General features: G+C 42.0%; 2 protein-coding genes across 2 annotated transcripts; one reads left to right on the plus strand and one right to left on the minus strand.

Moving 5' to 3' along the window:
- Positions 1 to 1,093: 1,093 nt before the first annotated feature.
- mxra5a (matrix-remodelling associated 5a) lies at positions 1,094 to 11,132 on the plus strand. Its single transcript, XM_027010401.2, has 8 exons — positions 1,094 to 1,272; positions 1,506 to 1,635; positions 1,855 to 2,245; positions 2,605 to 4,098; positions 4,153 to 4,226; positions 6,678 to 6,822; positions 7,579 to 8,491; positions 8,942 to 11,132. Exons 1-8 carry the CDS (start codon positions 1,094 to 1,096, stop codon positions 10,848 to 10,850), a joined length of 5,235 nt encoding a protein of 1,744 aa, XP_026866202.2. The 3' UTR covers positions 10,851 to 11,132.
- A 3,903-nt stretch (positions 11,133 to 15,035) lies between these two features.
- gyg2 (glycogenin 2) lies at positions 15,036 to 24,041 on the minus strand. Its single transcript, XM_035535108.1, has 9 exons — positions 23,916 to 24,041; positions 22,339 to 22,471; positions 21,888 to 22,062; positions 20,852 to 21,014; positions 19,430 to 19,556; positions 19,080 to 19,305; positions 18,260 to 18,472; positions 16,775 to 16,888; positions 15,036 to 16,152 (listed from the first exon to the last, which is right to left on the minus strand). The coding sequence occupies exons 1-9, from the start codon at positions 23,920 to 23,922 to the stop codon at positions 16,027 to 16,029; spliced, it is 1,284 nt and encodes a 427-aa protein (XP_035391001.1). The 5' UTR covers positions 23,923 to 24,041; the 3' UTR covers positions 15,036 to 16,026.
- Between the last annotated feature and the right edge of the window lie 231 nt (positions 24,042 to 24,272).

A 24,272-nucleotide genomic window follows, 5' to 3' on the forward strand; every position in this document is an offset into this window, starting at 1 on the left:
ATAAATAAATATTTGTTTGGAATTCTGTCAAAAGAAAACACGTCACGTTGCCACAGATGTTGAAGTGATGGACCAGAACAACTGGGCATTCACGGATGCACAGTTTAAACTAATGCACAAACGCACCCCTTAACCTGGGTCAATGCATCGGCGAAGTGACTCTTTGTAGACAGTCGCAGTCGAAGTGCTGATGCGAGAACGCGCGCTCAGTCACTCCTCCCTAGCGCCAAGCAGACGTATCCGCACGCGCCATCAGAAGAAAGTTCCAATTTCAAGTTCCTCAACTAAGTGTGGAGACAGCTACACGCAGGAACACCAAGACGATTTGGAATATCGCGTCGCAAACATATAGAAAAAACATACATTAAGTCATATACATTTATTTATTTAGAAAAGGAGGCTGCTTTTTGTAAACGTTTTCTCCAGAATTGGAATTAGAGGGGATCTGTTTTAATTTTGCAGCAGGGAAATATATTTAATGAATGTTCATGAATATAAGTTTTTTGGTTTTTTGCAATTTCATTATTACTTCGTTGTTGATCCTGCGCCGTGGTATAAGTCATTCGAAACTCAACCTTTCAAAAGAGTAATGAATGAAAGTCATGTTGGTCTTTGGTAGTGGTGGGATTTTGCTAACAAAAAGAACTTAAGGTAAGTCTTCTAGTACTATATCATTACCTTAATAGTTAAAATATTACTACAGCAACTCTGACACAATCTGCAAACGAATGATTTAGTGCTTACCCGCAATGTTTTGTATAACCGTAGAAGACTTAAACACCAAAGTCTGGTACACAAAATGTTTTATTTCGCGTTTACCGTGCACGTTGTGTGCAATGTCTGCCTCTCTAATATCAGTCAAGTTATTTTCCACATGCGTTCTCCTGTCTCTTATTTTTCTTATTATTATTATGGGCGAGCGCTTTAAAACCTGCTTGACTAATTTGATTTTGACATGAAAAATTCCATCATAGAGATCGTCTGCATAATGCTTCTGCTAAGAATGTATTTTGTTTGACGGTGATGTGCAAAATTACATTCTGACACCCGCGTCTGACTGCAGCGAGAGGCGCCCGCAGTTGCGTAGCTGAAGATGGGCCGTTCCGCTGCTCGTGTTTTGATGCTGCTGGTATTGGCAACGCTGCCGGGAAGATCGAGATGCTGCCCTCGGCCGTGCGCATGTCACCAGCCGAAAGAAGTGCACTGTACGTTCCGCTCATTGCTCACCGTTCCCGCCGGCGTGCCCAGACAAGTGGAGCGCATGAACTTGGGGTAAGCGTGTGGCAACAGTTGAGAGACCGAAGAAGCTCCAACAAAGATCTCTTTGTTTTTCCTTTGCTAGCTTGAAATTAGTTGAGCGGGATGAGGAATGGCACACCTGTCTAGCAAAGAGATTTACATGCGAGCTCAGGATTCAGTGCAAGATTCCAAATCAGGATTTACAATCCTGTATAAGTTAATTATAGTTTCGTTTTTTAGTATGACTACTTTTATTCGTTTTTCAGATTCAACACGATAAACCGAATCACCGACAGCTCTTTTGCCGGTATGCGTAAACTGGAATTCCTTTTGATGCATGGAAATGACGTTCATAACATTCCTGGTGGGGTGTTCCGCGACCTGATATCCCTTCAGGTGTGTAAATCATGCACAGTAAATGCTTTTCACTGTATCTCACAATATCTTGATATTATCAAGTTACTATATCTCCCTTGTTTTAGCAGATCAAGATTACTGATAAAGAACCATATATCCTGTATGTGTGTGTGTGTGTGTATATACACACACACACACACACACACACACACACACACACACACACACACTCACATACTTTACCTTCTCCTCTCCCAGATGATGAAACTGAGCTATAACAAGCTAAAAGTAATTAGTCAACATACCTTCCGGGGCCTCTGGAACTTAGCCCGGCTGCACTTGGACCACAATCGTATAGAGTTCATCCATCCAGATGTCTTCCAAGGCCTCACCTCCCTTCGCCTGCTCCAGCTGGAGGGTAACCAGCTCAAGCAGCTACATCCGGCCACCTTTGCAACTCTTTCTGTGCTGGGCCACTTCCCTGTGTCCACCCTCAAGCACCTGTACTTGTCAGAAAATGGCCTGATGACACTGCCGCAGAAGATGCTAGCTGGCATGCCTCACCTGGAGAGCCTGTTCCTGCATGAGAACCCCTGGGTCTGTGACTGCAAGATGAGCTGGTTCAACGAGTGGAGCACCAATACACCAGGTCATTATTATTTTAGAAAGCAGTTCAAATGTTAAAAAAAAAAAAAAAGTGGTAGAGTAGTGGAGTACAGTACATACAGTAAGAAATGAAACTATGATAAATCATATGCATACAATATAACTATAATTATTATAAATACATTTAAACAGCTGAATAACCCTTGGGAATTGTTGAACATACTACATGTAGTCTGAGAACTACTTTTATATGCTGTTTTCACTTGACTGCAATTAAATAATGTACTTAATGCCAGTTAAATCAGTAAAGACAACACTAATTGCCAGATTACTAAGATTTCAGTGAATTATTCTTACATCTTGCTTAGCTCTGTCTCTCACGCTTTCTCTCTTTCTCATCAGGTGTGCTCAAATGTAAGAAAGACAGAGCATTTGCAGGAGGCCAGCTGTGCCCTTTGTGTTCTTCTCCTAAACACCTGAAGAAAAAAGACCTTCAGAAGCTATACAGTCCCACCTGTAACAGTCCAGTCATTAGTGTCCCTCACAGAACCTCTGCCCTTGACACAGAGAGTGAACTATTGACCATAAACAACTTCCGGCAACCTTTTGGGAACATTACACTAGGCCTGTCAGATGAGCATGGAAACACAGTTGATCTCAAGTGCCAAATCAATGAAATTACAGATTCAACCAGAATTAACTGGGACCACATTAATCCACACCAGATCTCTGCAAATGTCACACTGGCATTAGATCTGGAATGCCCAATCGACAGATCCAACTATGAGAGGCTGTGGCGACTCATTGCATATTACAGTGATGTTCCTGCCCACCTGCAAAGGGAGCTCATGCTAAGCCAAGAGGCTCACATTAGCTACAGGTATCGACAGGATGCAGAAAAAGATGCACTTTACTACACTGGCGTGAAAGCCAGTGTTGTGGCAGAGCCTTCATGGGTAATGCAGTCATCACTGGACATTCAGCTAAACAGACCCAAATCCACAAGTAAAAAGGTTAGACTCATTCTAAGCAGCTACGTGAACCAAGTGATAGAGGCAGACGACGCAAGAAAGCAGAGGAGAAGGTGGGTTATGATCGAGTCCAGAAATGATACAAGATTATCGCAGGTTGGAGTGGTGGGCGGTGGCATTCGGATGAACTGCAGTGTGCGCAGCTCTGGGAACGTATCAGTCAAATGGATGCTCCCTGATGGCTCTAAACTTGAAGCGCCATACCGAAGCAGTGATAACAGAATCACAGCATCTCCCAATGGTTTGCTGGTAGTGACAGCTGTGGATCACTCAGATTCAGGAGCGTATTACTGTATAGCACAAGTCGCCGATGATGTCAGTGTTCTGCCCTTTCATCTGACAGTGGAGGAGTCCTCGACTGCGCCACCTGTAGGTGAAGAGGTAGCTGAACCTGTGGTAGGAGTTGCTGGTGGATCTGTCTATCTTCCCTGTGACGCCTCAGGTTCTCCTGATCCAGATATAAATTGGATAATTCCTAATAGCAGCATTATAAACATGAGGACAAACCTATCCAAGATGCAAGTGGCCTCAAATGGAACTTTAATCATCTATCACAGCCAGCTATCAGATAATGGTTATTATAAATGTGTGGCAGGGAATCAACATGGTGCAGACTCACTGGCCACAAAGGTGACCCTGACAAGGCCCTCTGGTGCACTACCTTTAAGGAAATATTCCAGCAGACCTCAGCCTGCAGAAGGAGTCTCTACAAAAATAAAAGCCCCCATGGACAATGATGTAGAGACATCTGGAAATGGAGAAGCTGAAGTAAAACCTCCTCTTGACAAAATAGATGCCCCTAATAGAAGGAAAATACCAAACCTTGGTGTACGGGGTGGACAACCTTTCAGAAAACAGTGGAGACGTCCTGCTATACCAAGAAGACGGGTCTCTGCAGTAGCTGACAGGAGTAACACAGTAGATCCAAGAAGGAGAATCAATGTGTCAAACAGTCAGATAGATCCAGAGCGCTGGGCTAACATTCTTGCAAAGGTACGCAGCGGTGGCGGCCGTCCAAGTACAACAACTCCAAGCTCTGCTAGCACAAATAGATTACAGGAACCTGACACTGCCAGCACAAAACAACCAGGATTACCTGACAAGACTGGGGGATCATCAACAGATGGTACTATGACCAGAGCACCACCACAAGAAGCAACATACACAGTTCCTGCATCAGAGACACCTGTCCAAACTACTGAAGTAAGCCTAGACATAAGACCTCTGGACTCTCAGGATCGGACCCATGTAACATACCATATTTCGGCTCCCGAAGTCAGCCCAGATTCAGACTTGTTTACATCCAGCACATATGTCATGCAGACCACAAGTAGTCCACAGCCAACTCATCATTTGGTGACATGCCCAGATGTTACAACATTGGCTGAACCAAGCACTGTGGGGAATGCAGCCTCATATGAAAGTTCTTTTCAAGGAAACCAAAGCCACACAAAAGTTGGTAGCAAAGTAACTGAAGCAATTCAGAAGGCTGAAAGTGATGATAATGGTAACACTCATGGCATCTCAAAACCCCTTAGACATGGAGCAGAAGTTTATCATGGAGAGTCTGATCACAGACCAGTTATGACCACAGCCGTTTCTTTTGAAGAACAAAGCATAGAAAAATATGCTGATTCTAATTCCTTTACAAAAACAACCACATCTCAGCAAGCTACACAGGGCCTACAAATATCCAAACCACAGGAGAAACATCACAACTCCCAAATTCTGCTACTTACTACTGCAGTACCATCAACTAAACCCAGTTCAGAAAATAACCAAGAAACATACAAAATCTCCCTTAGTCTTGTACCTCTTTCGCGTGCAAAGTACTCGTCCAATACGCGACGCAAGAACGGTGGCAGACGCCGAAAACCGAAGAAAATTAGACCAAGGCCAAGTAGCTCCAAATCATCTGCAAACGTCACAAATGTCACACCGCAGCCCACTACTTCAGCCTTCGTTTTTGAGGTCACTAAGACAACAGCCTTCTCTCAGTCTAAAATAGAAACATCTGCAAGGGCCACGGATGCCAGAGCCAAGGTGGATACCGCTGTTCCATTTACTGAACGCCAAGCAACGTCATTAAGCAAAATGACTCATGAAAAGAACACAGGTCCTTTATATGGCAGCAGCAACAATCTATCATTTAATTCTTCACTCAAACAGAAAGTGTTAGGAGCCAAGGACACACCCTTGTCTTATGCCAAACCACCTAATATATTTATGAGCATCCCAGTAGTGTCAGTGTCTCCATCAACATCGCTAGGTTATATAGGGCAAGAAAAATCAACCACAGCCAGAGAAACAGTTTCCACTTTATCTCCAGTTCACAATTCTTTTTTCACAGCAGCTAACCAGGCGATGTTTACAATTATCCAACCCCCTGTAGTTAAAGCTGTTGATGAGGTACAAAGGCAACGTGGTACAGGAGGACCCACCTCTAGACCAAACTCTTTCACATCCCCATCGAGTGCTCTCTCACAACTAGAAGGGACACCAGGTACGGGTACAGGTAAAGACAGATCTCAAAATCAATACAAGCCCAGTGAAGCTGAACATTTGGAGGAGAATATGTGGGAATTTCCACTGAGGCCTTTCTCCTCATTTGCCCCAAATACGCGGCATGAAATCATTGAGAGTCATGACTCAGAGGTCCCTGGTGGCTCAACAAAAGCAAACATTTATGAGCAGGCTCATGGGATTTCTCAAGTTACAAGAGAGATGCCAGCAACTTCCCAAAGTGCTCCAAGATCTGCGTTAGCTACTATAACAAAGCCGCACACTGCTTTAGCAGATGGGGATTATATCAGAGAAGATTCAGCCTCACCTAGAAAACCTGGACTAGCAGAAGAAAATGTACTTCTGAAGGAAAATAATACTCCTATCACCTCCCTAGCCAAAGATAAATCATCAGCAGCAACATCAGCTACTACTTCTACTACTACTACGTCTACTACTAGTACAGTACCACCAACAACAAATAGATCCACTTCATTATCAGCAGTAACTGCACCACCAATAACAGCATCCACAGCAAAGCAAATGAAACCATCTAGATTTCACCCACGTGTATCTTTACAAAATATACCTATTAGTGGAGGTGGGGCAGGTCAACCTGACAGTACAAATCACATACCTGACAGACCAAAACAGACAAATGTAATCACAGAACAGAAGACCATTGGCAGGCCAAATAAAAAGAAAGAAACTGATAAGGCAATGCTGCCTGTCTCTCATTCTACAGGTCATTTAGAAGATGCTGTCACAGATATGGTATCAAACACCAGAAAGCCAAAACTACAAAATGCAGTTAAACCAGTTTCCACAACTGCCCCAGAATTCCCAGTAGCAGCACCTACAAGTCAAATCCCTCCTAGCAGGCCGGATAGTCAAGGTAGGGGCACCTCCAGTGTCCACCATGGTACATCTGGAGGTGCACAGCAAAAACCAGCCAGGAGAGGGCTGCCTAAGATTACAAGCACTGAGATTAGCACTGTAACAGTACAAGCAGAGTCAGATGCCCAGCTACCCTGTGAGGCTAGAGGTCTGCCCAAGCCCTTTCTTTCCTGGACTAAAGTTACCACAGGTATGCAGACCTTTATTAAATATCTACTAGCTTCACTTACACCTACAGTGAATATTTCAAAAACTAAAATTGTTAGCTAATGAGGAGTCCAGTGATCATGTAGTAATGTTGCATTAGTGTGTTGTGATTGATCTGCTATACATTTTTCATTGTTTAATGTTTGCAGTGTTTACTGTGACATGAGGAGTAGGACATTAAAAATAGGTTCAGGTAAAATTAACTGGAAAAACTGATGAAGACACATTACATATAGTGTATATTGTTAAATCACTGCAAAAGAGGATGCAGTAATGTCATCAATTCTCTCTCTGTTTTTCTTGTGTGTATGTTTACTATATACCAGAAGAGAACTGTGTCTAAAGGAAGGACATATATTAATATCACATGAATATTACAAGTATATTAAAATAGTTTGATAATGTATAATTGTTTACACATTAATTGTAACTTTAATGTTTCAGTTGATTAAGTGTTTCAGTCAATAATCTTGATTTCTTTTAAATATCTATAGAAATACATTTTGTCCAAAAAGGTGCTATGGTTATTAAATTATCAAAAGCTAAACCTCTCAACTGCAATGACAGACTTTGACATTTTTTCTCTTTTCCACAAATACTTTAAACGGTCATAAGAGAAATAATTAATGTTGAGTATCAGTGTTTTAAAATTTAATCATCAAGTATGTAATAGATATATTAATTATTTCCTATTTATGTATATAATTGCATACATTCATGTCACTATATCTCTATACAGGAGCCAGCATTGCTCAGAACACCAGAATCCAGCGGTTCAAGGTCCACCCTAACGGCACCCTCACAATCAGCCATGTCCTCCCTGTGGACCAGGGCCAGTACCTCTGCAGTGTCCGAAACCAGTATGGAGAAGACAAGATGGTCGTCACTTTGATAGTCTTAGCAGAACATCCCAAGGTGTTGCAGCCACGCTATCAAGATGCAATTGTGAACCTCGGAGAAACTGTTGAGCTGGAGTGTCAATCCCAAGGGCACCCTCATCCTCGCACCACCTGGGTACTACCTGATAGGACAGTTGTACATGCAGATGCTCCCACACCTGGCCGACGGTTCCTGATCTTGGCCAATGGCACACTTCGGATTACGTCTGCTACTTATACAGACCGAGGGGTATATAAATGCATTTCTAGCAACGCCGCTGGTGCAGATGCTGCATCAGTACACCTGATGGTTGCTGCCCTGCCACCGGTGATCCAACAGCTGAGGCGAGAGAATATCACCCTCTCCGAAGGCAGCATTGCCTACTTGAACTGTAGTGCCACGGGTGCTCCTCCCCCTACAATCAGCTGGACTACACCTTATGGTACACAGCTCTGGCCTTCACAATTTGTTAGTGGAACTAACACCTTTGTTTTCCCCAATGGGACCCTGTATATTCGTCATTTAGGTCAGGTGGATGCAGGAAAATATGAATGCACAGCAACCAATACAGTTGGTATTTCACTGAGAGCACTTAGTTTGACTGTGATACAGAGTGTTGCATCAGCCAGGGCCAGGATTACCTCGTCATCTGCGCAGAAGACAGAGGTCATCTATGGGGGAAGGCTGCAGCTTGATTGTGTTGCCTCAGGAGATCCAGAGCCCAGGGTCATATGGAGGACTCCATCCAAGAAGCTTGTGGATGCTCATTACAGGTAATGCAATCATACTGTAAACCGCTCAGGCACAAATACACGGACGCATAGAAGCAGGCACTTGCCACATCAACATTTTCAAGGACTTGCAGTATACATCCATTTATGCATATGTACTCACCCATGCACACTTACACATACACACACACACACACACACACACACACACACACACACACACACACACAATATTGTATTGCCTTTCAGGATTCAAGCAATAGTGTAACAAAATCACTTCAACCAAACTTCAACCAAAAGGACCTCACAACTTACAACTATTTTTTTAATATAGGCACATAAAGTATTTGTTTACTAAAATATTTTTTTCTTATGTTCCCATTAGCAATGTTCCCATTGATCATGATAAAAAGTACTTGTTGATAACCTAATACAAAAGCACTGATTATTGACACATGATATTATATTTATGGTCTCAATCTCTTTTTTCAGTTATGACCCAAGGATCAAAGTGTTTATTAATGGGACACTGTCCATCCACTCTGTGACAGACAAAGACACAGGTGACTTTCTATGTGTGGCACGTAACAAAATTGGAGACGATTATGTACCACTCAAGGTGAGTATCTTAACGAAGCCAGCCAAGATTGAGCAGAGGACTCAGGCCAACCAGAAGGTGATGTACGGGAGTGACCTGAAAGTTGACTGTGTGGCATCAGGGTTGCCAAACCCAAAGATCCAATGGGCTCTGCCTGATGGCACTATGGTCAATAGCGTCAGGAAAACTGACAGCAGCAGTAGCAGCCGCAGTCGCAGGTATGTGGTCTTTGACAACGGCACCCTCTTCCTCAATGAAGTGGGGATGCGAGAGCAAGGTAACTACACTTGCTATGCCGAGAACCAGATCGGCAAGGATGAGATGAAAGTACATGTCAAAGTCGTGTCTGATGTGCCTGTGATCAGAAACAAAACCTATGAGGTTGTCAGGGTCATGTACGGAGAGTCGGCCTCACTGAAGTGCAGTGTCAAAGGAGAGGTTAACCCACACATACTGTGGATCTCCCCAACCAACAGAGCAATTACTTCAGCCTCAGACAAATATTTGATCCATAATGATGGCACTTTATTTATTCACAATGTGCAGCGTTTTGATGGTGGTAACTACACTTGTCTGGCAAGAAACAGTGCAGGGCAAGATAAAAAAGTATACAGGCTAGAAATCCTGGTGTCACCACCTGCAATCAATGGGCTGAGAGGTTCCACAAACTCTTTAAAAGTATCAGCAATGAGAGATCAAAGGAAACTGATCCATTGTGAGGCAACAGGCACTCCTGTTCCCCGTGTGATATGGGTTCTCCCTGAGAATGTTGTTCTCCCAGCACCATACTATGGGGCTGGGATGACAGTTCATCGGAATGGCACTCTTGATATTCAATCTTTGAAGGTAACTGATGCAGCCTTCTTGACCTGTATTGCACAAAATGAAGGAGGAGAGGCAAAGCTTATCATTCAGCTCGATGTGTTGGACACAATAGAGAAACCAAGACTCAGGAGCCCCAAAATGGAATCTCTTTCCCTAACTGTAGGCAGGACACTTACCCTTAACTGTTCTGTTGAGGGTTCCCCAGCCCCCCAAGTGACTTGGGTTCTTCCTGGTGGCACTGCACTAATGAGCGGCTCTCGGTTTACCAAGTTCTTCCACAAGACTGATGGGACTTTGGTTATTAGTAATCCTGCTCTGTCAGAGGCAGGAAATTATCGCTGCTTGGGACGCAATGCTGGTGGTCAGGTTGAGAGGACAGTGGTTCTATCACCAGGGCGGAAGCCAGAGATCAACAACAGGTACAACTCACCTGTTAGCATCATCAGTGGCGAAAGCCTCCAGCTGCACTGTCTATCTGCTAGTGACCCCGTCCACCTCACTTGGACCTTGCCAAGCGGGGTGGTTCTAAACCGACCACAGCGGGCAGGTCGTTATACCGTTCTACAAAATGGAACACTTTCCATCCAGCAGGCTTCTGTATATGACCGAGGCTCTTATACTTGCCGCACTGCTAACGAATACGGGAGCTCCTTGCTAACAATCTCTGTTATTATAATAGCATACCCACCACGGATCACCAGTAGCCCAGCTGCTACCACATATGCCCGAAGAGGAGTGGCTGTGCAACTGAATTGTGTAGTTGTCGGTATCCCCAAGGCAGAGGTGGCGTGGGAGACTCCGGACAGGACACGGCTAATCGTCAGCCCTCAGCCACGGCTGTTTGGAAACAAGTACTTGCACCCTCAGGGCTCCCTTATCATCCAGAATCCCATGCCGAAAGACACAGGCTTCTACAGATGCACAGCCAGAAACGTGCTAGGAGTTGACTCCAGGGGGGCATATTTACATGTGTACTGAGAAGTGTGTGCGTGTGTTCATGTCATTTCATAACATGCCCGGGGAACTGCGATGCTAAGCCATCAAGCTAAGCAGTAGCTTGATTTCTAAAGCATCTGTCAATGTGAACATGGCTTTCTTTAGTTCTACGACAGCTCTTATTATGTGTCAGGAAATCTCAGCATTACTTTGACAGAACTATTATGTCAATTACTGCATACATTCCAAGCGTTTACGAAGTGCTACTTAACCTTAGTATTAAAGCCTGATTCATGTAAATAATGCAGCCTTTTGATATTTCAAAACTTCTTTCACTGTTACAGACAATGACAATGTATGTCAAATTGTATAGATGAGAAAGATTATATTTTTTATTTAATCATGGAGAATAATCTAAGAATATTACTGATATCTTCTATGGCAGTCTTCTATGCAGAATTGTTTCAGGGATATTAGACCAGAGCTACATTAGCTATTTTTTATTCTATAGGTGGAGTAAAGTTGCTTTGAGTTATTGTTACCTAATTGCTTTTGAATACTTAACCTTTTCCTGTTTCATTACACTCAAAAAAAATTAGCAGACTGTTCACTCCTGATTACCTGCGTCTCAGGTCGGTAGATGGCATGAATGAAGCCAAATAAGGTCTGTGTTGGCACAGAATCAAACTTCACTGATCAACCAATCAGTGTGCATCAGCATACTGAGAGTCATGCATGTCACTGGGCAACATCCATGTACCACTGCATATAAGACTTATTTATGTGCAATGCTCATATTTTCCTGCTCATTTTCCAAACAAGCTCAGCAGTCAACATGATTTAAATTTGCATATTAAGTTGTTTAAAGCCGACATACTGCTTTCATCGCCAAAGAACCCCAAATGACACCCTTATTTGTATTACGTGTCCTTGATTTAACTTATTTGTCTTTTGAAGATGTGTATTGAGACATATTGTTATTTTGTCTTTAATAAAGAGAACTCACAAAAAACAACTCAGTGGAGAGTTTTTGAAGTCAGACAATCCAGACATACAATGTGAAGTGACAATGAAGTGATACAACCCAGAGTCAATTACACATAAACTTTCATAGCTTGGCAGTATATAGACAGGAAAAGAGTCAGGAAGGCCTTTATTTTTTATGCTATTAGGACAGTCAGTAAAACTCATAAGATGTTATACAGTGCAATTTCCTACTGTGGATTAATAATAAATGGGTCGAAAGTGGAAGGAAAATGTTTTGCCCTGCAAGTGTTTGCTCAGGGAATTTCTTTTTTTTTTTTTTTGTGGGAGTTATTACAGTGTCACTGGTTTGTATTACAGAAATTAAAAATGTGGATTTATGGGGGAAATACCCTGTTCATTTTCCATATTTGCAACTGGGAAAACTGTCATGTGGTGTTAAACTCCACATGCATAAAGAAGAATGGTACTTACTGAATACCTTTCCATCAGAGGGGTTTTGCTGATATGCTGATATTAAACTGATATGTAAATATATATGTAAATTATAAACAATTAATTTAGTAGTATGCAAATTATTCACATAATCCACATGTATGCAAGAAGATACTTAAACTAGCCTTCCCTCTAAACCACCTGGGTCTGGGTGTATATATTTGCATCTCGTTACCATCTCAACCGGCCCGAGCGCTTTCCATATTTACGCTTGGGTGTGTATTGCTGACCTGAGCTTTTATAAAACAGGGGAAGCCAGGCTTAATGCCAATTCTAATTCAAATCATTCACTTCGTCTACTCCCTTGGACATTTGATGATGCAGTGATAAGATAATTTATGGCTTCCTGAAATGGTGTTTAATGGTCTTGTCATTTTTTTCCAAGCATTCCTCACTCTTGAATAAGTGTGGCTAAATTTTAGGTGCACCCCTAAGAGGCTATACAACATTTAAAAATGCAAGGACTGGCAACATGGGACTTTTCCAAAAGGAAGTAAGAAAAGGGATGAAATTCTTATTTTTCTTAATGGGAATCAGGCCCAGACACTCAAGGCACAACCGGGCGCTTTGCATTGCATTAATGGATTGCTGTGTAATGACTGTATTTCCTGAATATTTAGGCCAGCTGTCTTGCTCGCCTCTCTGTTTTCAAGATTTGTTATATTGCACTGTTTTGCATTTAACAACTGTTGGCTTTTGTTAACTTTTGCTCACTGAAAACATTTCATGTATTACAAATACAAATTAAAACAATAACATGAAATTGATTAGGTATGTCAGAATCTTCAATATATTCTACCATTTCACAGCTCAAGTGACCAAAATCCTACAGGACAACCCATGCAGTTCATGCCTATGCCACATCAGCCCTTCAAAACATATGTGTTGCCTATGAAAATGACCTATACTGTACCTCAGCCTGGAGCTAAGCAAACTTAGCAGATACATTACAGCGCGAAAACAAACCCCTGAGTCAGGCAGCCAGCCAGGATGCAGAGAAAGCTGTCTACTGTTTATGAGCATCTTTTCTTCTTTTTAAATCTATCATTACTTTACAAGCAGTAAATGCCAGCTGTGAGAATTCAACCCATGTAAAATGTAATATAAGTGGTGTTTTTGCCCATGATGAATGAGTTGGGTAGCTTGAGCCCTCCGTCTTCATCGTTGGTTTTTTAATGCCAGTAATTAGCCTGCTGGACTAAGTGCCTGCTAGACACCAAAAGTTCCCATGTGCAAGTGGCAACACACAGGCCCTCCTTAGGTGGGTTCAGAGCATGCAAACCCAGGGCGCTCCGCCAAACTTCCCCATGGCTTTTAGTTAGCTGAGCTGTACTAGTTTAGCATTCAGATGTGGCATGTTTCTCTCCCCAACGTCCATAGCGCGGTTCTCTGACACAGTGTATTCTGCTTCGTTTAAACATGCTGTTAATTAAATACCTGAGTGTATCCTTCGCACTAAGCGTGATTTGGTTTAAAGTGGAAATCTGTCAAGAAGGTGCGTATGCTACTGACTATTAAACGTCGCGCCGGATGTGCACAACCATAACAAATGCGTTCGCATCGAAATGCCGAAGGGATTGGCTGAGGAAGATGGAAATTGACTTGAGCGAAGTGGAGATGCTTTAGATAGTCTGGGATTTTCCTCCGTTCCTCATCTTTCACTGCTGTTATGGGAACCACTTCCTTTGTGACAGGCCCACAGAGACATGCCAAATACAGATCAGCAACGCTAGTCAAATCATTACTGCGCATGAAGTGCGCTTCATAGGATTAGTATGTATCATAGAAGCCAAAGGAAAAGTTGCATAAAATATAGACGGAAAGGTTTCATATTGTTCCTCAGTTAAATTTTTAAAAGGCAAGGCAATAGTAGCAGAAAGTATGAAAGTATGTAAATCTTCACATTTACCATATTTTTAATATTCTTAAGCTGATATTGAATATTGCAGGTGATGACAACTTATATGTGAGTAGGAATACCGACCCAGGATCAGCTTTCATCAGCTCTCAAGCACAATAAACCAAAGAAATCCCAGAAAGAGCACCTGCCTGATATAAAAGTATGATAAGACAAATGAGTAAGGTGGACTAATGTGGACCAATGTTAAACTCGGTGTACTGCTCTTGGGATCTCATATCATCTCGGCTGCCTTACCATATCCTGCTGTCTCTGTCACCAGACAACCAGACATCTATGGTACACACTTAGATCCTGACGAACCACATCAATTGGCTTGGAAAAATATAGGGGGTCCAAAATCACATCTTAAAGGTTACCATTGTCTTTGTCTACGAGGAGATTCCTTGTAAAAGATTATTAAAATGTCAAGATGAGTGATGTGGGAATTGTAGCCACAGAGGCAGGTGTTAGATGTAAAAGGCCACGGCTTGTATTAAGCCAGGGAGACTGTTCCATTTGCTTTCCTGCTGGAAGCCATGTTTCTGTTTCCATGACGGTACATGACTATGTGGGCCTGGCATGTAAAAAGCAAATCCAGCACTCTAGAATATAATGCAGTGGGAGGATCTGTTGTCCTGGAAGCTATGAAGAAGTTTTATGATCCAGACTAAGCGCTTACAGCAGGGGTAAACGGAGTTTATAGCTGTCACACAGAGTATGCTTTACCTTAATGTAACGCCGACGTCGAGACTTTCAGTGAAAGCAGCACAGGATAAATGGTGACTCCTACTTTCGGCATTTTAAGGTGATTGTTCTGCATAGTTTGACTGCAAAAGAATAACAGCGCATTCAGGGGATTTTTATTTTTTATTTATTTTTTGCCAAACCCATATCTTCATATCTAATTCATAATTCATCTGATGAGTAAGTTTCAGATCAGTCACCCTCTGTCATTCCTCAGTTGCTATTAAGACAGACCAGTGAGGGAAAAGCCCCTTCAAAGTGCAACTCCAAACCCTCCACTCCTCGTCTGTCTCAGCAGCAGGTCCATGCTGGACCTGGAAGCCGTTTTTTCATGGCCACGCCCCTGAGGTCAGAGGAGCAGCCTGATGGGGAAACAGTTATCAACTTCAAACACTGACCATAAATCAAGGGCCATTAAGTGAGATGTTGTTTGTAAACAACAACAATGGGATGTGGATATACAGACAGCTCAAAGGGAAGAGCAGAAGATGACATGGCCTGTTTGCAGGTCAAGGTCGTGAGGCCTCGTGTAGGACTTGTTGGTTACAGGCCAGAATTTTCTGACCAGGAGGCAAGTGCGTATGTAGTAAACTTGTTAACTAGCCTGTAGGAGATGCACATGGCTCTGACTTCCATTATCTCAGTACATACGGTATTTAACAGATTTGCTGTAATCTAAAATGATATTACAGATGTTAAACAGTATGGTGTGGATTTTATATAGATCTAATTTAACTCTTGGTGAACAACGCTATGCTCCGTTTCCGTAATATGGAAGGCTCTTGTTGCAAATTGCTGAAAATAGTGCCTCCTTGTGGTAAACAAGAGCTAACACTGCAGTATTAGACTGGTTACAGACTCTTAGTTGGTTTAATAGAACCATTGGGAGAAATGACAAAAATCACAATGTTTTACTGAACTAATTCTGAAACGGTGTGGAGCCACATAAGCCTCTGAAATAAAAAAGAAACGCACCGTCTAGAAACATTTCCCTCAAAGAACTACTTCACGGAAAGAGGTAGAAATGATAATGGACATATAATGCAAATGAGAATTTGTAACACATCCGTTCACAGCGACACACAAACCATACGGCTAATTGAGGAAGCGGTCGAGTTTTTTTCGGATGTTTTCGAAGGCGTCTTTGCCCAGGTAATCAACGCGCCCTTCCTCCCAGTTCCTCCGATGTTCCCGACTCTCCTCCTCGCTCTCCTGTGCTCCCTGTGCAAGTGTCAAAAGGAAGGTTTCAATAGATTTCATATGAATTCTTTTATATATATATATATAATATTATATTTTGTTAGTCAGAACTGTGGACATCTCATTTATTTTATATATATTTTTAGCTCACTGCAGCTGTTGTTTTTTACATAATGACCTGCCACAACGTTTTTATATATTAAAGGTCAGCAAAAGGAATAATCCTTACATGTTATGAAGAACACCTGAGCGGTAGAATAGTGTCCTGTAAGGCCCTAACAACTCAACAGTGCTATAATACCCCACAGACTACAGCGCGACATAGCTGTGAAGCATCCATGCTGATACATGCCACGCAGCACTTATTCTTTACCAGAAGGTGGCAGTATTTCTTTGGTTTGAGAAAACCTGTCAGGGTAAGCAAAAAGCCTTGGAATTTCTTGGTTCAGTGGTAAATGGAATGATTTGGTAACTCCTGTCTAAGCCAAGACCCACTTCATTACATTTGCTTCAGAACTAAAATGGCAGAGAATGTATGCTGCCCATTAAACTCATATAAACACGTGAGATTGGTGGCTCCGGTGTCACACCGACAAACACACGGTATCTGACTCCTGGTTCGTCAGGGGGTGTGATGGAGTCATTGGCGGGCTCCGTTCCTGTGGCTCCACCCTCCTGGCCAATGGCGACATCCCGGATCTCCGAACCAGTCGGAGTCGTCGCTGTCACTAGCAGTTACTTTCTCAGACTCAGATAGCTTGAGGTTGGGGCAAAACAGAAGGAGACATGAGCAAAAAACATGGCATGTCTTTTTTCTGCATATAAGCGTTTTGTAATATAAATTGTAATGGTGAGGAATTATGCATGGAAGACATAAACTAATCAGCAACAATACCAGAACTAGTTTCCAGTACTACTTAGCATGTTAGCAACCACAGAGCAAGAATAATTAGGGTTTAATGGTCAGATTAATCAAAACTTAAGGGCAAACTTTTTTGTTTCAGTTTTGTATAACGTACGGTTATAGCATTTCTTTCTGCTGATCGCTTCATACAGGAAGTAAACCTTGTCTGGTGGTGTGTTTAAGCCTGAGTGAACAAAGGGGCTGACGTGTACTTTGGTACATGCGCGTAAATTCCTCACTAGGGAGTTAGAACTTGAGCCCTGAGGGTGTAGTGCAGACAAAGCTTAGAGCTTAGGTGGAGTCTATTACTATCACTCAGAGACACGGGGAGAAATAGTGAGACTTAGTTCCCTGGATTTTCCATAGACAAGAACAGATCTTTCCAAACAACCAAAAGGTTTATATCTTGATGTGGAAACTTAAAAGTTCTGGGTCCACTGTTCTCTACTGTCTTCTAAAACTAACGCTCAGAGCCCTGATACACAACAAACACTATTACTAATAAAAAAATATATCAAAATTAACACGTCTGTAAAATAAAGCAAAGGTGTTCTAGATTACAATAGATTATACCAAGATAAATCAAAAGTGTGCTACATTATGATATATCAAAACACAAATTACTGCATTTTATACTAGAAAGATGATACATTGGTAGGGTATCTCTTCCTTATCAGGGACTCTAACCAAGTACAGACTTATTGAGCAGGGTTCAGCCATAGGTACAAAGTCATGGCTACCCCAAAAGGGAAAAAATAAAAAATAAATTTCCTCAGTACTCATAAATGTATAAAATTATTTGCACATTTTCAATATAGTTACAGTGTGTAAATAATGTGTCTTGAACTGAGTGACAGTGAATAGTTGGGTGGTGAACTCCTTTCTCACTTTTGACTCATCCTCAAAATATTTTGTTGGTTTTGTTGTGTTTCGTTGTTTGCGGTTGTGGGTGTGGGTGTGACAGATAAAGAGTGAAAGAGAAATAAATAGAGAGAGAGACAGAGGGGAAGTGTGAAAATACAAAAATCCATACAGAAACGCCGCTGACACTGATAAAGCAAACTCTGGTTACACATCCCAGCTGTGATCAGAGCTTTCAGCAATTCTGTGTGAATTGCAGTGGAACAAATAACACAAGCCAAACTAAACAAATTAGAACGAGCCAAACAAAACCAATCAGAACGAGCCAAACTGAACCAATCTAGCCGGAATCCTCCCACTCACCACCTCCTGTGGTTGCTGGCACGAACTTGCAGGGGACTCACTCAAAGTCCCCTCCCCGAGTGATGGGCTGCCTGTCTGCGCATCTTCACCCTGGACCTTCGAGTCCATCTCCAAGCTCTGAGGAGGAGGAGTCATCCGTAGCGGTGACACGGACCGGCCCTGCTGCAGCTGAAGAGGGGCGGGGACAGCGGACAAACACGCCCCCGCGTCTTCCTGCACGGGAACCTTGATGAGAGGGTGACACTAACCTTGACTATTATTGTGGGGGGGAGATATACATGCTGATTAAATATCCGAGGTGAACATGTGTTATGGAGGGGTCGATGCATACACCTGCATTCGCAACATGTGTACTTGGTGTGGGTGTAGGTGTGTGCATAGGTAATTATAAAGCACAAGTGTTTAGAGGTCACATAATGGCCTGCGGCAGTTTGAATTAAAAACTACCATTGTATGAAATTACGCAACTACTCAAATATTGCCTCATAAAAAATGTATCGTAATTAAAGATTGGGACTGTGGCAGGCCTTAAGCCTTAAAGGGGCAGTGGTATTTATTAGAAACGCATAAACAGCATAAAGAATAAGCAGTAATGTTTCCTCCCATATTCTACATTCAGAACTACATTCACAACAACTACCTTCACTACAACTACATTACTACAATTACATTCACTACAACTACATTCACTGCATTTACTACAATTATAACTACAGTTCACCAGACTGCAGTGATTCTGATTTGTGTAATTAATGTCACACTATATGCTATAAATAAAGGTTGAGAGGAAGCCATAACATAGACAGGAATTGAACCTTACATGCTGAATCGGGGCAGAATCCCGAAGCTCGGAAGGATGTTCTGAAGGCTGTTCGGAAAGCTTTTGTGTCTGACTGTAGTACTCCGCCCACCAGAGATTTACATATCGCTGCAAATTCCTGTTGGAATTCCATGACGGAAGACCGCTGGTTGGTTGCTGGTTGTATCCTAAGTGCCAGGGTTTGGTCTTCCCCAAGAAATGGACAATTTTTGCCTGATGGCCATATCTGTATAACACCAAAAATATCTCATAAAAAACATTTTCAAGTCCTGTTTTTGTAATTTAAATACTGTATTGCAGTTGCAGCTACAGAACATGGCTACCCTTTAATTTCGACACTGAAGACGTACTTGCAGAAAGCAGGGAGGTATGTGTAGAGCATATTGGCACTGAGGTTGTAAATGAATGGCAGATGTTTACTGATGTCTTTTATTGCCCAGTCACTGAAAAAAGAGTTTAAAAGTCCCTGATCACCTCCTAAAAAAAAGACAACATAGTGTTATAAAATCCTAACCCTAACGTGACCCTGATGTTAGGAAACATCAAATGCATCAATAGCTTCTACATGCACTGATTTTGAAGAATACATACACATACACCAACCAGCCCCTTTATTAGGTACACCTTGCTACTACCAGGTTGGACCGTCTTTTGCCTTTAGAACTGCTTTAATTCTTCATGGCATATATCCAACGTGGTGCTAGTCCATGATGTGAATCTCCTGTTCCATCACATCCCAAAGATGCTCTGTTGGATTGAGGTCTGGTGACTGTGGAGGCCATCTGAGTACAGTGAACTCATTGTCATGTTCCAGAAACCAGTTTGAGATGATTTGAGCTTTGTGACGTTGGTTGTTATCCTGCTGGAAGTAGCCATGAGAAGATGGGCACACTGTGGTCATGAAGGGATGGACATGGTCAGCAACAATACTCAGGTAGGGTGTGGCATTTAAACAATGCTCAATTGATATTAAGGGGCCCAAAGTGTACAAAGAACATTTCCCTGCACTATTACACCAGCAGCAGCCTGAACAGTTGATAAGGCAGGATGGATCTATGCTTTCATGTTGTTTATGCCATATTCTGATCCTTCCATCCAAATGTTGCAGTAGAAATCAGATCAGGCAAAGTTTTTCCAGTGTTCTATTGTCCACAGTTGAGCCTGTGTAAACAGTAGTCTGTTGCCTGTTCTTAGCTGACAGGAGTTGCACCCGGTGTGGTCGTCTGCTGCTATAGCCCATCTGCTTCAAGGTTCAACGTGTTATGTGTTCAGAGGTGCTCTTCTGCATACCTCAGTTGTAATAAATTGATTGTTTGACTTACTGATGCCTTTCTATCAGCTCAAACCAATCTGGCCATTCTGCTCTGGCATCAATAAGGCATTTTCCCACAGAAAACTGCTGTTCACTGGATATTTTCTCTGTTTTGGACCATTTTCTGTAAACCATAGATATGGTTGTGCATGAAAATCCTGGCAGATCTACAGTTTCTGAAATACTCAGACCAGCCCGTCTTGCACCAGCAACCATGTGGCCACATTCAAAGTCACTGAAATCTCCTTCTTTCCTCATTCTGATGCTCAGTCTGAACTTCAGCAGGTCGCCTTGACCATGTTTACATGCCTACATGCATTGATAGCTGCCATGTGATTGGTTGATTAAATATGAGTTAATGAGCAGTTGGATAGGTGTACCTAATAAAGTCACCGGTGAATATATATATATATATATATATAAAAACTGAAGTGCTACTGCTGGTCCTCCTCTTCCTCACCATCAAAGCTGCCGTGCAGGTGTGCTTGCTCCAGCAGCTGTGTGTGGGTGGCCAGCGAGGGTACAAACACAAACACACCAGAGTTGAAACAGTCGGGCCAGCCTGCGTCCGGAGCAGCTGATAGCTCCTCACGTTCAAACAGCTCATCAACATTGCCCAGCACCTGGAACAGCACAGCATAACAGGGTCATTTTTTAATAACAGTCACAATGAATCTCTCCCAGTGGAATACTTTTATTAGGATTGGAAGTTTTCTCCCAAATTACATTTATGTATGAGAATGATCTATTTAAATATGGTCAAATTAGCATATTTTAAAACAAAAATCTTGATATATAAAAATTTTATTTTGCCTGCAGTGATACAGAGTTCAGAAGCTGACCATAGATGAGTTGGTGGATGTCTAACACAAATTGTGTATGGCAACCAACTGGCTATACTCTCTAACTGTAAACCTACAGTTATACACTTACAGTATGTTACAGTTGTAACAGTGACAAACGGTATTACTAAGAAAAACAAAAAACTGTTTGGTTGTGGACCACTGGACATGGCCTCTGTGCAATTCATGTGAAATTACACAGTGCACCCAGTCTTTTGAAGTCCAGTTTAGGTGGTTTAACTGACCATGACCTCCAAACACACCCTAAGGTAAAGACTTTGCTGTTTGTCCTGTCAGCAAAGAAAGTGTGCCCTTTCACCAGCATGCTGTGCACACTCATTTCAGTATCGAGTCACAGGTTCAACCTCATACCTTCGTGTAGGATAAACAACCAAAACTACCTCCCATGTGCACTGAGCAATATTTGTCAGGAATCACTGACTTGGATGAATGAAATTAATGTCAGTCTACTTAGACTTCCATTATTCTAAATGCCTGTTCCTAGCCTGGATTTCATGGTTTGCTTCAATAAATAAACTCATGCAATAGGGGTCAACTTTTTTTTCTTGCTGGGAATATTTTTATTTTAAGGACAACTGACAAAGGAAAAAGGAACAGATGCCGTTTATGTTGGTTTTTATAGTGGCCACTCACGAGAGTATCAGCATCCAGGAAGACGCACTTGCTGTACTGTGTCAGTGTCCAGCAGTGGAGCTTGGTGAACGTGATGCCCAGGTCTGGGCGCCCCAGGCACAAGAGGTGGGCCCGGTCCCTGCTGTCCAAAACGTCCACTACTACGACCTCATCAAAGACGTCCTCTAAGGACAAACTGGGTACCCAAGCAAACAGATGATCAGGTACGGCATGATCAGGCATCTCGGTTATGCTTGATGGATGTGAGGTGACAGGAATACTACACTGAAACATGATGACAATAAGTGACATGCTAACATGCTAACATAGCTCATAATAAATGAAAGTCAGAAAGGGCCTGTTAACATTATGCAAGATTATGCTAATTGCACCAGTAACAATTCTTCATACTGTCATTCACATGAACTGTGTTGGCGATTAGAATCCTTTTAAACTGAGTGTCTTTTCTTACCGCGTCGCTGCACTAATGTTGGGAGAGACCATCACAACCAGTTTGCGGGTGGTCCCGTACCTTCGCAAACACTTGCCCACCACTAGACTGCCCATACAGTAGCCAACATTAGTGGCCAGAGTCACGAAGGCCTCTTAGAGAGAGACACCCACAGGAAAACAGACAAATATAGGCAGTCAGACAGAGACAGACGGTAAGACTGAGGTGCACTACAGAGTGGTAGATAATAAATAACAGGACCATCAGAAACTAGCTGTTGGCTGTACTGTTGCCTTCATGTTATCTTGTATCATTATTGGTATGCGTTTGTGCACATTTTGAACAATCTACAGAGGAAATCAAACAATTCAGCAGGTATGAGTTTTCTATTAAAGTTAATAGCTGATAGTGAGGATCACAGACATACTGTTTTCTCAAATAATAACTTGTAACTCAGCAAACTACTTACTACACTGCTCTTACGCTGTATTTATAATAATGTCTTTATAATGCCTTTAATTGCAATCTGTTTCTAGAAAGCAAAAAAGCGTGGCGTAAGACATCAGAATTTAGGCCATAGTCTATCTTGCCACATTACAAAGCCAGGACTCACACTTTCACATTGGGAATATATCTATTTAACTCTTTAGCCAAACTGTTAGATGTTAGCCCCAATAAATGGAAATGTTTTTATAGTAGAAACAAACTGGTATTAAAATCTAAACAAAGCTGCTCCTCAGCTAATATGCAGTCATAAATTTGGCCTTCGTCTGGTGTTTCCCAGGCTCCAGACTAGAATAGCCCTGTCTAATAAAAGAATTAAAAGAAAAAAAGAAAAGATATTTACATCCTGGTGCCCCCTACTCTAGCCTGCTTGTGTGAACTGTCCTCTGGCATGACCTTCATGAGTCAGGAACCTTTTGCACATTCGATTGATGGCACAGTTGCTACACTGACCTTCTTTCCTATGCCGGACCATAAGACCAGATGGCCGTTAAACGAAATGCCACCGTTTATTGGATGGCAGTTGAGGCTGGAATGACTTAGGCAATATGAAGGCATGATAAAGACTTATGTATTTATGCAGAAGTGATAAAGACTTATGTATTTATGCAGAAGTGATAAAGACTTATGTAGTTATGAAGGCATGATGAAGACTTATGTATTTATGCAGGCGTGATAAAGACTTATGTAGTTATGCAGAAGTGATAAAGACTTATGTAGTTATGCAGGCGTGATAAAAACTGCAGCTTATTTTTTTTAAGACCAAAATTAACCTATTTCAGTTACTAAGGTGTATTTTGGTGTTAGGTTAGCTTGCTGTGAGACTGGACATTTCAGGGTTAGACTGAACTAGTGACTATGATTTTCCTCTTTAAAAAATAAAACCTTATACAAAGTGCTATTAGTAAAGTGCCTCCATATTACTTTTATGCAATTTACATCAGTTTCCTATGAATAAATGTTTAAATAAATGTTCTTTGCAAGTATACCTGCGACCAGCAAGGCAAGAATTCTTTAACTCAGATTTAGTGAGATTTTACTATGAGTTAATGAAATTTGCTATAGAATAGTAAACAATTTAGCTGTTTGCCTACCTGGCATTTTGTCGTCTGGCCTTGTGCTGGGGCCCAGATTTTTTCTGAGCTAAACAGATTCAGCGTCTCACAGCAGCAACAACCCTTTCATTCCCTGACGCTCTGTCAGTGAACAAAGTAAGTACTGCTGAGTCCCACCGTGTCACTCTGTGACACTCTGTCTAGTCCAAGAATCAAGTTACCAATTCTTGAGCCAAGACCACATAGCATATGGTGCGGAATAAAACGAACTGAAGCGCTCATATTGCCACCTTCCCAATTTCACACAACACGGGGAACTCAAGTTTTATCATAGAAAAATAAATAATTAATTGTAACACTGGGGTTGTTGGTCATGAGATACTGGTCATTGAACTT

Source organism: Electrophorus electricus, chromosome 16, assembly GCF_013358815.1.
Source record: "Electrophorus electricus isolate fEleEle1 chromosome 16, fEleEle1.pri, whole genome shotgun sequence".
NCBI lineage: Eukaryota > Metazoa > Chordata > Actinopteri > Gymnotiformes > Gymnotidae > Electrophorus > Electrophorus electricus.

What these genes read in the sequence shown, in the direction of transcription:
- mxra5a (XM_027010401.2), top strand. Translation starts at nt 1,094, where the DNA reads ATGGGCCGTTCCGCTGCTCGTGTTTTGATGCTGCTGGTATTGGCAACG. An exon ending in GTGGAGCGCATGAACTTGGG is followed by an intron (nt 1,273 to 1,505) that starts GTAAGCGTGTGG and finishes TTCGTTTTTCAG; the next exon opens with ATTCAACACGATAAACCGAA. An exon ending in TTTCAGAAAACAGTGGAGAC is followed by an intron (nt 4,099 to 4,152) that starts GTCCTGCTATAC and finishes GGAGTAACACAG; the next exon opens with TAGATCCAAGAAGGAGAATC.
- gyg2 (XM_035535108.1), bottom strand. An exon ending in ATTCTGCCCCGATTCAGCAT is followed by an intron (nt 18,473 to 19,079) that starts GTAAGGTTCAAT and finishes GTTCCCGTGCAG; the next exon opens with GAAGACGCGGGGGCGTGTTT. An exon ending in GCCAGCAACCACAGGAGGTG is followed by an intron (nt 16,889 to 18,259) that starts GTGAGTGGGAGG and finishes CCCAACCTCAAG; the next exon opens with CTATCTGAGTCTGAGAAAGT.